The 13544-nt window shown below is 47.7% G+C and overlaps 1 protein-coding gene across 4 annotated transcripts; it reads right to left on the reverse strand.

Moving 5' to 3' along the window:
* Positions 1–233: 233 nt before the first annotated feature.
* On the reverse strand, positions 234–12540 carry LOC137335877 (outer mitochondrial transmembrane helix translocase-like). Of its 4 annotated transcripts, none has more exons than XM_068001378.1 (10): positions 12442–12540; positions 9717–9898; positions 6894–6992; positions 5434–5554; positions 4412–4588; positions 3616–3722; positions 3114–3203; positions 2857–2907; positions 2582–2766; positions 234–1480 (listed from the first exon to the last, which is right to left on the reverse strand). In XM_068001378.1, exons 2-10 carry the CDS (start codon positions 9888–9890, stop codon positions 1360–1362), a joined length of 1125 nt encoding a protein of 374 aa, XP_067857479.1. In that variant the 5' UTR covers positions 9891–9898; positions 12442–12540; the 3' UTR covers positions 234–1359. The 4 variants fall into 4 exon arrangements, with proteins under 4 accessions (XP_067857479.1, XP_067857478.1, XP_067857477.1 ...); XM_068001377.1 differs by having other exon boundaries at positions 2582–2754; positions 4412–4612; XM_068001376.1 differs by having other exon boundaries at positions 4412–4612.
* Between the last annotated feature and the right edge of the window lie 1004 nt (positions 12541–13544).

The following is a 13544-nucleotide window of genomic DNA, read 5'->3' on the forward strand; positions in this document are numbered from 1 at the left end:
CTGAAATATGGCACCTCGGACAGTGCAGCACTCCCTCAGTACTGCTCTCGAGTGTCAGCCTAGATTTTATGTTCAAGTCTCTGTAGTGGAGCTTAAACCTACAACCTTCTGACTCAGGCAAGAGTGCTACCAACTGAGCCAAGCTGACACCGCGTGAAAGAATATGCAATGGGTGGAGATGAAAAACCCAAAACCAGCTCTAATGATGGCTCAATTGGTAAAACAAACTTGCCTTTATAAATTGTAACACCACTGAGAAAGTCTCAATTTATTACCCTAAAATACAATAACTTGTTATGTAGCAAATGCAGCAGCCATTTTGCACAGAAGTTCCCACAAATAGCAGCAAGATGAATTAGCAGTTCATCTGTTTTTGGTGGCACTGGTTGAGGGAGGAATGTTGGCCAGGACACCCAAGAACTCTGTACTGCTCTTCAAATAATGCCAATGGTTCTTTACAATCCACAATGCTGAATCACAACAGGGCAGACAGGGCTTCAGTTTAACCTCTCACTGAGACAAGACAACCTGCAACACATGCAGCTCTCACTCGAGTGTCAGCCTCGATTTTATGTTCAAGTCCTGGAGTGGGACTCGAACCCACAACCTGCTACCAACACTGACGTAAGTGGAACCGAGGAAAGTCCGAGATTCAATCCCAGCTTTGTGGTGAATTAGCTGATCTCGGGTGAGTGGTAGAGTGCGTGTAACATTTGGTCTTAGCGGCCTGGGTCAGGGAGGGAGGGAGGGAGGGGGAAAGAAATTGTGCCAGTTTCCTACTCCTGGCTTGTTATTGAGCGGTCCCTGTTGGACAAGACTGGGCTCACAAATAATAAAAGACCACTCTGGAGAGGTGCTGGAGGCTGTTGTCACCTGTGAAAGCACACCCCAGCGAGAGTCAGCACCTGAAGGAGAGGAGATGGGATGGGAAAATATAGCAGAGCCTGTTACTTTTAGTCATTAAACATGTCTTCACTGAAGTAGGGACACCTTCACTTTGAGACACAACTACAGGAATCCCTGGATGTACGTCAGGTCTCTTCCACTAATCCTGTGCCAAGCGATGTCTGTACCAGATGTAGCGCTGAAGTCACTAAACCCTCAGCCCACAACTTGTAAGTTTGGTGAACTTCCTTTCTTGAAGCCAGCAGTGGGAGTGGCCGTGGCCGCTCGTTACTCGGACAGAGAATGAGAGTTGATGGTTTCTCAGCAACACCTGCAGTCCAATCTCATGAAGGGAAGGTCGCCCATTTGTGAAACTTAACTGTAACAGGAAGAAGTCTATCGAACTATCTTTAAAACAAATTGAAGTGACTTGCACTAAGCCCATTGGTCAGTATTGCTCAATGTGTACTGGACTCAGTCCACAGGAGTGTCTTGCAGTATCCGAGTGACTGTCCCTGCCTTTGATTCTCTCATCCTCTCCAAGGCCAGCCGTAGGTCCGTCTGAGTTATCGTTCTCAGACCCTCATCCGTGGAGCTTAAAAATACACAGCATGTATTAGATTGTTTTACTGTATCAAACGGGATACTGATGGCTGCTTCACACTGTCGCCCAGAGACCCAAACTAATTCATCTTTCAATCCCGTTTATCTGACCTGTTTTATTATACTCCACACCCCCAATTTTCTCCCCTCATCTCCTAAACCCACTGACTCTGGCTTGGGTACGGTGCCATGTGCACTGGTCAGTTTCCGGTCTCACCCAAGTGCCCGTTCTTCACGTGTGAGCCCAGACAGAGAATGGTAGGATACCTGATTGTGGGGTGACCATCACAACCGAGCTCGACCCTGTGGTCGTGCAATGTTCACATATACTTACACCTTCAGGATCGCAGGATAAAAGTTTGGAGGGAAAGCACACAAGAATCCAAAGCTATTGGTCGTCAAGTCATTAAACAAGTCTTCACTGAAGTGGGGACCCTTCACTTGATGAGACAACTACTTCAGGACTCTCTGGGTGCATGACAGGTCTCTTCCACTAATCCTATGCCAAGTGAGGTCTGAACTGGATATATTGCTGAAGTCACTGAATTCTCAGCCCATGCACTGTAAGTATGTTGAACTCCTTTTTCTGGAAGCCAACAGTGGGAGCTGTGTACTTGCCACTCAGGTGAGACAACAAATAGCCTGCCGTTACCCTGTGTCGGGAATGCTGCATTTAAATTGGCCACTGCTTGCCATCGCCCCCCCCAACTAAGCAGTACCCCAGCAAGAGTCAGCACCTTCAGGAGAGGAGGGGCAAAAGCAGCATCACAACAGGATCTAGTTCCACAGCTTGTTTTGTCTCCCACAGGAGAGTGGAGCAGAGGAAGAATAATGAGATGATCCTGCCCATGACAGTGCTTGAAAGTGATGCTGCCTCACACTCCATGGAAACAGCAACTGGATGGAATTCAGGGCACACGGGTATGAGTTGCCCAAGTATTCCCCTAAAGGGACGTGTTCCCTTCTGTCCCCCCACCTTACCATCCTGCTACTCTCGTTAACTTTCCCATTGTGGAACAAACTTTGCCTCTTAGGCCACGTTCTGCCCCCTCCCAGCCCCAGTGCGAATGTCCCTCAATGATACGAGGCACACCTTTCCTTGCAGTCGTCAGCCTGTCGCTGCCTCCCGATGCACTGCATTTGTTCTTTTCGAACAAAGTCACGAAGCCGGTGCAAGGCTGCCTCTCTGCAGAGCTCCCGCAGGTCGCTGCCCGAGTACCCTTCCGTCTTCTCCGCTATTTCTTTCAGCTCCACGTCACTGCTCAACTGGAAAGAATACTTAAAAATAAAATCAATGAAGCACACAACTTAGACCAGGAAGAGCACTGGGTAAAAAGCAGAAACAAAGCGAAAAAAGGAGACACGTACACATTCACCAGAAAGGATCAACTTCAGAATCTCCTGCCGCTGTCTCTGCCTCTGTGGGATTACACAGAAATGGTTAGCTCCCATTTTAAAATCTGACAAATGAACATGGAGGTAACATACCATTCCGTGTGGAGCTGTGGGAGCGGAATTTCTTGGTCCATTGCCTCCATTCTCCTCTCCCCCAGGCACTGCTCAGATACCAACACTGTTACCAGAGCCACACAAAGGTTAAGGAGGTGTGACAATGAATCACTCACCGGCAGGCTGACATGGAATGTACTGGGCATCCTTCTCATGATGGCTGGATCCACATCCTGTGGCCTGTTTGTAGCACCCATCACAATCACCTGGAGAAAGGGGCACAGAAACAAGAAACTTAGACTGCAAAACATGTTACATTCTCACCTCCTGACATTTCTTTTCAATTACAGTGAACACATCTGATTTGACTTCCTGGGACACAGGGGCTTCTGAAGTTTATTTCTTCCTCCCTTGTTCTCCTGGCTCCTGCTGGGATATTAGGTCCACAAGGTATCAGCCGTACTCGTTTGTAAATGCCAGCTGACAGTTAAATCTGACTGGGCAGCATTTAAAAATATGGACTTCCTCTTTCATTCACATAATCGGTAAAATTAAATCCCGGTTTTAAAACTCATGGTTTTACAATTGCCAGTCACAAGCAGCACAAATATAAAGCAGCGTGGAACACCTCTGTACAAAGTTGCGGTCCTTGTCCTGACCCCACCTCTGCCCATTTACCTGGCAATCTGTGTCAGTGCTCAGTCCATCCCACAGGCTCATGAACTGTGCTTTCATCATGGCCGTCGCTTCATGGTCAGAGCAGGAGCGATTCCGCAGAAAGGAATCTAGCAGATTGAATAGACACTACAGTGAAGATCAAACGGATTCAGACCGGCATCAGGAGAAGGGCAGGGATCACACAAGTAAATCAGTCTGAACTGTTAAAACTTACCTACTCACATTATCCACAATACCCTGCAATCACAGGCCCCAACTGAAACTGCTGATCTAATCGAGGGGTTCAGGGGTTTATATACCGAATTACAGATACCCGGGACTGAGTTACAGGCTGGGATCCATGTGAGGGGTTCGCGGGGTTTATATATAGAAGATACCCGGGAGTGAGTTACAGGCTGGGATCTAATCAAGGGGTTCGGGTGATTTATATATAGAATAACAAATACCCGGGACTGAGTTACAGGCTGGAATCCATGTGAGGGGTTCGCGGGGTTTATATCTTGAACAGATACCCGGGAGTGAGTTACAGGCTGGGATCTAATCAAGGGGTTCGGGGTTTATATATAGAACAGATACCCGGGAGTAAGTTACAGGCTGGGATCGATTTGAGGGGTTCAGGGTTTGTATATAGAACAGATACTCGGGAGTAAGTTACAGGCTGGGATCTAATCGAGGGGTTCACGGGGGCGGTGATTTATAAAGAATAAAATATACCTCTTTTCTCTTTCGGGTTCTGACAAAGGAGAAAAGTTCTACAGAGCCCCAAGTAATCGTTCTCCAGGGAGATAGGACCTACCTATTTCATCAATGAATACAATACAAGGTTCAATTTTTGCAGCCAAAGAGAAGACGGCAGCCGTTAGTTTCTGCGACTCTCCGTACCACTTATCAGTTAATGTCGAGGGCTGCAGGTTGATGAAATGACAGCCAGCGACACGCACTGTGGCTTTGGCGATGAGGGTCTTCCCACAGCCTGGAGGACCATACAACAACACACCTGTTCACAGGCACAGAAAGAAAGCTCTCGTTTGAAATCCATCATAAATAGAAAGTGCTGCAAATAGCACAATCAGGATCTGAAAGAGAGAGGCAGGTAAACGTTTCAGGCCAGGGACCCTTCAAACCCGAAACATTGACCTGGCTTTTCTCTTTTCAGGTGTTGACAGATCTTGTGTTGCCAGCATTTCCTGTTTTCTTTTGAGATTTCCAATATTCACAGCTTCAGGGTAAGCGTATCTGGCAAACTACAAATCTACACCTACTGCAGGGATTTGCTGCCAACGCACAGGGTGTAGATAAACAGAGACACTCTGGGACAGCTAGAGAAAGCCATAAAAATGCCAACATTTTGGGCTCGATTGGACAGTGTAGAGTGAGCTTTACTCTCTATCTAACCCGTGCTGTACCTGCCCTGGGAGTGTTTGATGGGACAGTGTAGAGGGAGCTTTACTCTGTATCTAACCCGTGCTGTACCTGCCCTGGGAGTGTTTGATGGGACAGTGATGAGGGAGCTTTACTCTGTATCTAACCTGTGCTGTACCTGCCCTGGGAGTGTTTGATGGGACAGTGTAGAGGGAGCTTTACTCTGTATCTAACCCGTGCTGTACCTGCCCTGGGAGTGTTTGATGGGACAGTGTAGAGGGAGCTTTACTCTGTATCAAGCCCGTGCTGTAGCTCGTGGATGGGTTGTATGTTGTGTAGTGTTAATTATACCTCGTGTTCCTAAGTTACGGGACATTGGCATTACCAAAGACGCTAAACAGTACACCACACCTCATCTACCACCCTGCCTCCACCCCGAGTACAGTCAATCCTCACCTTTTGGAGGCTGGAAGAGTTTGGATCCGTGGAATAAATGTCTCTTCTGGAATGGGAGAATGACTGTCTCCTGCAGCTCAGTAATAACCTCATCCAGCCCAGCAATGTCCTGCCATGTCACCTATAGGAATTTATATAAAATTATATTTATATACCTAGAAACATCCCAAAACAGTGAGTGCAGTGACTGTTATGTCGGCAAACATGACCACCATTGTATGTGAGCAGCATCCCATTAAACAGCAATGAGATGAATGACCAGTTAACCTGTTTTTGTGTTGTTTGAGTAAGGAATGTTAGTCAGGACATTGAACACTCCCTGGTCATCTTCAAATAGTGCCTTGGGATTTTTAATGTCTACTTAAACCACCCAACCAGGCACATGTTTTAATATCACAACTGCAGGACAGGACCTAACAATGCAGTACTCTCTCAGTGCTGCTCTGAAGTGCCAGTCTGGGTTACAGACTCAAAACCAAAAGTCTTCTGACCAAGAGGTCAAAGTGTTACTAATTGAGTCAAGCTGACAAAGGATGCAGTTAAGCCCGGCTCGTAACAGTTTCACTCCCATTGAGCCCTGCTCTCCTGAACACTTTTAAACAGACACCTTATTCTATGTAATAGAAAACGAGCTGTACAACAGAAGCTCTCCAACAGACTCCAGAAGAGATATTCCTATATCATAATGAACTTATCCTGAAGAATGCATTTACAAAATGAACCTCGTCCAGTGTATCTTCAGTGTATTTCTGAGACTCCGTTGCAGAAAGTCCGTACAGAGTTATAGAATCATAGAATCATAGAAGTTACAACATGGAAACAGGCCCTTCGGCCCAACATGTCCATGTCGCCCAGTTTATACCACTAAGCTAGTCCCAATTGCCTGCACTTGGCCCATATCCCTCGATACCCATCTTCCCCATGTAACTGTCCAAATGCTTTTTAAAAGACAAAATTGTACCAGCCTCTACTACTGCCTCTGGCAGCTCGTTCCAGACACTCACCACCCTTTGAGTGAAAAAATTGCCCCTCTGGATCCTTTTGTATCTCTCCCCTCTCACCTTAAATCTGTGCCCCCTCGTTATAGACTCCCCTACCTTTGGGAAAAGATTTTGACTATCGACCTTATCTATGCCCCTCATTATTTTATAGACTTCTATAAGATCACCCCTAAACCTCCTACTCTCCAGGGAATAAAGTCCCAGTCTGTCTAACCTCTCCCTGTGAGTTCCTCCTCCTTTATGTCTTTACTTAAAACTTCTTTCGCCAGTAGCTGCAACTATTTATGAATTGGAGGCCATTTCTAAAAGGCTCCAGTTCATGATTCAAAATGCCCACAGTGCTGGACTAATAGGCACTTGATGGCACAGCCCAAACTTATAACAGCTAACCAAAGATTCATCCTTCATTTAATAAGACAACGAATATGCCAGAGTAAAGATGAGTTAGTGACAACTTACCTTCAGTGCTCCAGGATCCACTAGATGAGTTGCTATTGTCAATTCATATTCCGAGAGTTTGATTCCTTCCACACCAATCTGTTTCATCAGCTTCTCTGCCTGTTGAGCAATTCAACAACAAACTTTAGCTGTAATCAAACATGACTCCGGTGAAGATTAAACATTTATGCTACACAAGCAAATACAAAAAGGTGGCAGCTGCAGCTACTGGCTAACCGCATTTCGAAGCTGGAGCTGCGGGTGGATTCACTGTGGAGCATCCGTGATGCTGAGACTATCGTGGATAGCACGTTCAGTGAGGTGGTCACACCGCAGGTAAAGATTACACAGACAGAAAGGAAATGGGTGACCACCAGGCAGAGTAAAAGGACACGGCAGGTAGAGCAGGAGTCCCCTGGGGCCATCGCCCTCTCAAGCGGATATTCCGCTTTGGATATTGTTGGGGGAGATGGCATATCAGGGAAATGCAGCAAGAGCCAAGACTGTGGCACCACGAGTGACTCAGCTGCACAGGAGGGGAAGAAAAAGAATGGGAGAGCAATAGTGATAGGGGATTCCATCGTAAGGGGAACAGACAGGCGTTTCTGCGGCCGCAGACGTGACTCTAGGATGGTATGTTGCCTCCCTGGTGCTAGCATCAAAGATGTCACGGAGTGGCTGCAGAACATTCTGAAGGGGGAGGGTGAACAGCCAGAGGTCGTGGTCCATATCGGTACCAACGACATCGGCAAAAAAAAGGGATGAGGTCCTGCAAGCAGAATACAGGCAGTTAGGAAATAAATTAAAAAGCAGGACCTCTAAGTAGTAATCTCAGGATTACTCCCAGTGTCACGTGCTCGTGAGAGCAGAAATAGGAGAATAGACCAGATGAATGCGTGGCTTAAGAGATGGTGTAGGAGGGAGGGGTTTAAATTCCTGAGGCATTGGGACCGATTCTGGGAAAGCAAAGAGAGGGCATGAGAAAATATTAGCTAGTAAGATTAAAGAAAACCCAAAGATGTTTTATCAGTACATTAAGAACAAGAGGATAGCTAAGGAAAAGGTGGGACCTATCAGGGATGATGAGGGTAACTTGTGTGTAGAAGCAGAGGATGTGGGTAGGGTTTTAAATGAATATTTTGTCTCCGTATTCACAAAGGAAAGGGATGATCTGGATGTAGTAGTTAAAGAGGAGAGGTGTGAAATATTGGATAACATAATGAGAGAGGAAGTACTAGAGGGACTGGAATCCTTGAAAGTTGATAAGTCACCAGGGCCGGATGGATTGTTTCCTAGGCTATTGAAGGAAGCCAGGGAGGAAATAGCGGATGCTCTGAGGATCATTTTCCAATCCTCACTAGATACAAGGGAGGTACCGGAGGACTGGAAGACTGCAAACGTAATACCATTGTATAAAAAGGATACAAGGGAAAGGCTGAACAATTATAGGCCGGTCAGTCTTACCTCGGTGGTGGGCAAACTATTAGAATCAATACTGAGAGATAGGATAAACTGTCATTTGATTTGGACTTCAATGTAGAGGGCATGATTGGCAAATTTGCAGATGACACAAAAATTGGCCGTGTAGTCGATAGTGAAGAGGATAGCTGTAGACTCCAAGAAGATATCAATGGGTTGGTGGAGTGGGCGGAAAAGTGGCAAATGGAGTTCAACCCAGAGAAGTGTGAGGTAATGCACTTTGGGAGGGCAAACAGTAAAAGGGAATACGCAGTAAACTGGAATATATTGAGAGGGGTAGAGGAAGTGAGAGACCTTGGAGTGCATGTACACAGGTCCCTGAAGGTGGCAGTACAGGTAGATAAGGTTGTGAAGAAGGCATACGGAATGCTCTCCGTTATTAGCCGAGGTATAGAATACAAAAGCAGGGATGTAATGATGGAACTGTATAAAACGCTGGTAAGGCCACAGCTGGAGTATTGTGCGCAGTTCTGGTCACCACATTACAGGAAGGACGTAATTGCTCTGGAGAGAGTGCAGAGAAGATTTACAAGAATGTTGCCAGGGCTTGAAAATTGCAGCTACGAGGAGAGATTGGATAGGCTGGGGTTGTTTTCCTTGGAGCAGAGGAGGCTGAGGGGAGACTTGATTGAGATGTACAAAATTATGAGGGGCCCAGATAGAGTAGACAGGAAGTACCTGTTTCCCCTAGCGGAGAGTTCAAGAACTGGAGGACATAGATTTAAGCTGATTGGTGGAAGGTTTAGAGGGGACATGAGGAAAAACTTTTTACCCAGAGGGTGGTGGGTGTATGGAATTCACTGCCTGAATTGGTGGTAGAGGCAGGGACCCTCAACTCTTTAAAAAAAATACCTGGACCTGGAGTGCTGTAAGCTGCAGGGCTACGGACCGGGTGCTGGAAGGAGAGATTAGAATGGGCAGCTGGTTGTTCTTCGAGTCGTCGCAGACACGATGGGCCGAATGGCCCCCTTCTGTGCTGTATCTTTTCTCTGTGGGGAGCAGGGCAATGGCAGGATACACCTTTTGCTCTCTGTGTCAAAGAGTGCAAACCCCAGTCAGCACAAGTTAACATTTAGGAAATTACGAGTAGGAAGGGAAGTCAAACGGAGAATGTTCACCCAAAGGGTAATGTAATTGTGGAATATTGAAGCAGACATTCTAAATGGGGTCAAGGCAATTGAAGACGTTTCTGGAGAGAGAAGGACTGAGGGATATGATGGGCAGATCGGGGTTGATCTATCAAAAAGGATGTGCTTTTACAGCCTCATGGCCTCATCCTGTTCCCAAAAATTATTATTTTAACAGGCAGGTCTCCATGACAGCAAGACCCACTATTTAAGAGAGGCTTGCACTCGATCACCATACCCTTTTCTTGGCCTCTATCTTCTGTCTCCGTGTGGGATCTATGGCATCCACCATCCATTTGAAACCGAAGTACGTGACAGCTCCAAATACCGTGAGGCGGAGGAGCATTCCCAGAACCTCACTGCGACTAAGCGGTCGGGTCAGTGCTTCCTTTGATATTTCTTTCAGCAGCATGTTCAATACTTGTTAAACCAGAAAGGAAAAATAGAAGTTCAGAGTTAAAACCGACCAGTGCCTTTCAGCTAATCAATAAACAAAGTGGCAGTAATTAGCTTTCACTCTGTTTGATATCCCCTCAAAACTTGCTTGTTTATGGTCCCTTGAAGATGAGGGCCATTCGTACAGGGGAATGAAACACTGCCACTTTTGACATCCATTATATCTAGAACACAGCCAACTACATAAAAAAAAGCAGCTCTACTCCCTACAGAGACCTTTAACCTCATCTGCAATGCAATGCAGCACCCCCTCCCTCCTACCGACCTCCACCCAACTGCACCTAGTGTGAATAGAAGGAACTACTAGATAAATATCGGCAAGACACTGGGAGAATTCACTCCTCGTCTTCAAATAGTGGCACAGGTCCAGAGAGACCAGACAAGACGTCTCATCCAAAAGGCTCTCTCAGTCCTGCACTGAAGTGCCAACCGAGACTCAAGTCATTAGTGGCATTTGAAAGGTTGTCTGACTCAAAGGCAAGAGTGCAACCAACTGGGCCAAGTTTTCACCTGAACCATTCTTGTGGTCTCAGAGATGTATGCAGATAATACCCTATCGAACCCCTTCATAATTGTGAAGATCTCTATCAGGTTGCCGCTCAGTCTAATCTAGAGAAAAAAGCACCAGCCTGTTGAGTCTTTTCTCTCGGTTCTGGTATCACCCTTGTGAATCTTTTTGCACCTTCTCCAGTGCCTCTATATCCTTTTTATAATATGGAGACCAGGACTGTTCACAGTACCCCAAGTGTGGTCCAACCAATATTTTATATAAATTTAACATAACTCCTCTGCTTTTGATTCTATTCCTCTGGAAATGAACCCCAGTGCTTTTTTTGCATTTTTATACCATCGTTGACCTGGCCAGCTGAACTTCAAGACCAATATATCCTTCCTGAAATGCAGTGCCCAAAACTGCATACAGTAACTCCAGATGGGGTCTAACCAGAGTTTTATATAGCTGTAACATAACTTCCAACCCTCGAGATAAAGGCCAACATTCCACTCGCCTTTTAAATTATTTTTTGTACCTGTCCACGAGCTTTTAGTGATTTCTGTACATGAACCCCTGAATCTCTCTGCTCCTCCACAGTTCCGAGCTTCTCACCTTTCTGAAACTACTCTGATATCTTTCTTAGGTCCAAAGTGAATGACCTCACACTTCCCCAGTTTTGCCCACTCACTGAATCTATCAATGTCTCTTTGCAACTTTCTGTTCCCATCTACACTATTTACTGTGCCACCTAACTGGGTGTCAATTGTAAACAATTTTACAACACCAAGTTATAGTCCAACGATTTTATTTTTAATCCCACAAGCTTTCGGGGGCTTTCCCCTTCCTCACCGCCTGAGGAAGGAGGAAGCCCCCAAAAGCCTGTGGGATTAAAAATAAAATTGCTGGACTATAACTTGGTGTTGTAAAATTGTTTACAATTGTTAACCCCAGTCCATCACCGGCATCTCCACATCTTAATTGGGTGTCGTCAGCAAACTTGGATCTTCAGCTCTCTATTCCTTCATCTAAAATCATTGTTAAATAAAGTGAAAAGCTGAGGCTCCAGTCCAGCTCCTTGGGGGACACCACGAGTCACATCCTGCCAATGTGTACATACTCTGATTCCTCACCAATCCCTGTCAGTAGATTGCCTCCAATGCCACGCACTTTCACTTTTGCTCCGTTTCTTACGTGGAACCTTATCGAAATCCTCTGGGAGTCCATGGAAAAAACATCCATTAAAACTCCCTGATCACCACGTTAAGTAATACAAAGTGAGCAAGTCTGTACTTTCCTTATTTTCAATTACAAAAACACACATGCGGCTGTCTTTAGGAGGCTCTTAACCGGCGGGGGGGGCAGGCAGGGGAGGAGGGAGAGGGAGAGGGACCGGCGGGGGGAGACCCGGGCCCGGCGGGGGGAGACCCGGGCCCGGGGGGGGGGGAGGGGGGGGGGGGAGGGGGTAGCCCGGGGGGGCGGGGGGAGACCCGGGCCCGGGGGGAGACCCGGGGAGGGGGTGAGGGGGAGGGGGGGACGGGGAGGGGGGAGGGGGGAGGGGGGGGGAGGGGGGAGGGGGGGGGGGAGGGGGGGCGGGGGGAGACCTGGGCCCGGGGGGAGACCCGGGGAGGGGGTGAGACCCGGGCCCGGGGAGGGGGTGAGGGGGAGGGGGTAGCCCGGGGGGCGGGGGGAGACCCGGGCGGGGGGGGGGGGACCCGGGCCCGGCGAGGGCGAGGGGGTAGGGGGGGGGGGCGGGGGGAGACCCGGGGGGGGAGGGAGAGGGAGACCCGGGGGGGGGGGGAAGAGAGAGACCCGGGGGGGGGGGGGGGAGAGAGACACGGTGGGGGGGGGGGGGGGGGGAAGAGACCCGGGGGGGGAGGGAGAGGGAGAGGGACCGGCGAGGGAGACCCGGGCCCGGGGAGGGGGTGAGGGGGGCGGGGGGAGACCCGGGCCCGGGGGGGGGAGACCCGGGGGGGCGGGGGCCTCCGGTGCCCGGTTTTCCGCCTCCGGTCCTTACTTGAGCCGCTCCTTTAACCGGAAACGTTCCCACATTCGGCCACAAACCGACCATCACCACCGCGCCGCCATCTTCGCTGCAACCGGCAAAAGGTCCGACCGGAAACCGCTTTCGAGACGATGGTTCCGCCCGCGCTTTAATTGTCCTCCCTGGAGGGACAGAAAGTTCAAAGTATTTTGCTCGGATTGTCCCGCTGAGTCCTTGCTCGCGCTTGTTTTATTTATTTGCTGCAGTGCTTTTCCTAATCATTAAATGTTTATGATTTCAGAAAAGGGAAAATCTTATCAAGGGCAGAGATACAATTAGAAGACGTAACACAATGTGTAACAATGCTGATTATTATTGGTTTCTCTCTCACTCACATTGCTCCATTTTGCTGAACTCACTTGTTTTTCTCCATATTCTCCTATCCTGTGTATCTTTATCAGATAACCAGCCCTTTCATTATTCTGGCTCCCCCTAATAGTTCTGTAACTGCTAACTAGCCCTTCACTAGCACTATCTATCTATCTGTTCCACTATCTCCAACTTTACCTCTCAACTAGCCTTGAACCTGGATCTTCTATCCCCCTATCGCAGGAAGCTGAGAGTCTATTCCTTTCAGCTACTCTGCCTTCCTTGTTCTTAAATTCTTTTGGTTGATATTTAACATCTGCTTTAAATGATATCAGTACTCGAAGAGACGATGGATATTATAGAGACCTTTACACCCTCTGTAAACTCTCCACCTGGGTTTCAACGTTGCTTTTCACACTGAACCTCAACACTGGGAGGTGAGCTCATTGGACACAAACCACTCTGCCTTCCTTACTCCAAATCCTATTGAACTCAAAACCTGTCCTCACTTCACTACATTTTGACATGTAACACTTAACTTTCAGTGTTCCAAACTCTTTAGCACGATCTTTAAAACCTACACCTGGGTTTAAACTCGCTTCACATGCACGCAGCAGGCTGACATTCACCAAGCCATTCTAGCTTCCTTGCTTGACGTTCTTTTGGCCTGTTACTTTACAGCCCTCGGAAAGGGAATGGAAATGTTCAGGATACACTTTGCTTCTTTGCCCAAATTGAAATCAGAAAGGCTGCCAGAAGGCTGGAAC

Source organism: Heptranchias perlo, chromosome 20 (genome assembly GCF_035084215.1).
Source record: "Heptranchias perlo isolate sHepPer1 chromosome 20, sHepPer1.hap1, whole genome shotgun sequence".
Classification (NCBI taxonomy): domain Eukaryota; kingdom Metazoa; phylum Chordata; class Chondrichthyes; order Hexanchiformes; family Hexanchidae; genus Heptranchias; species Heptranchias perlo.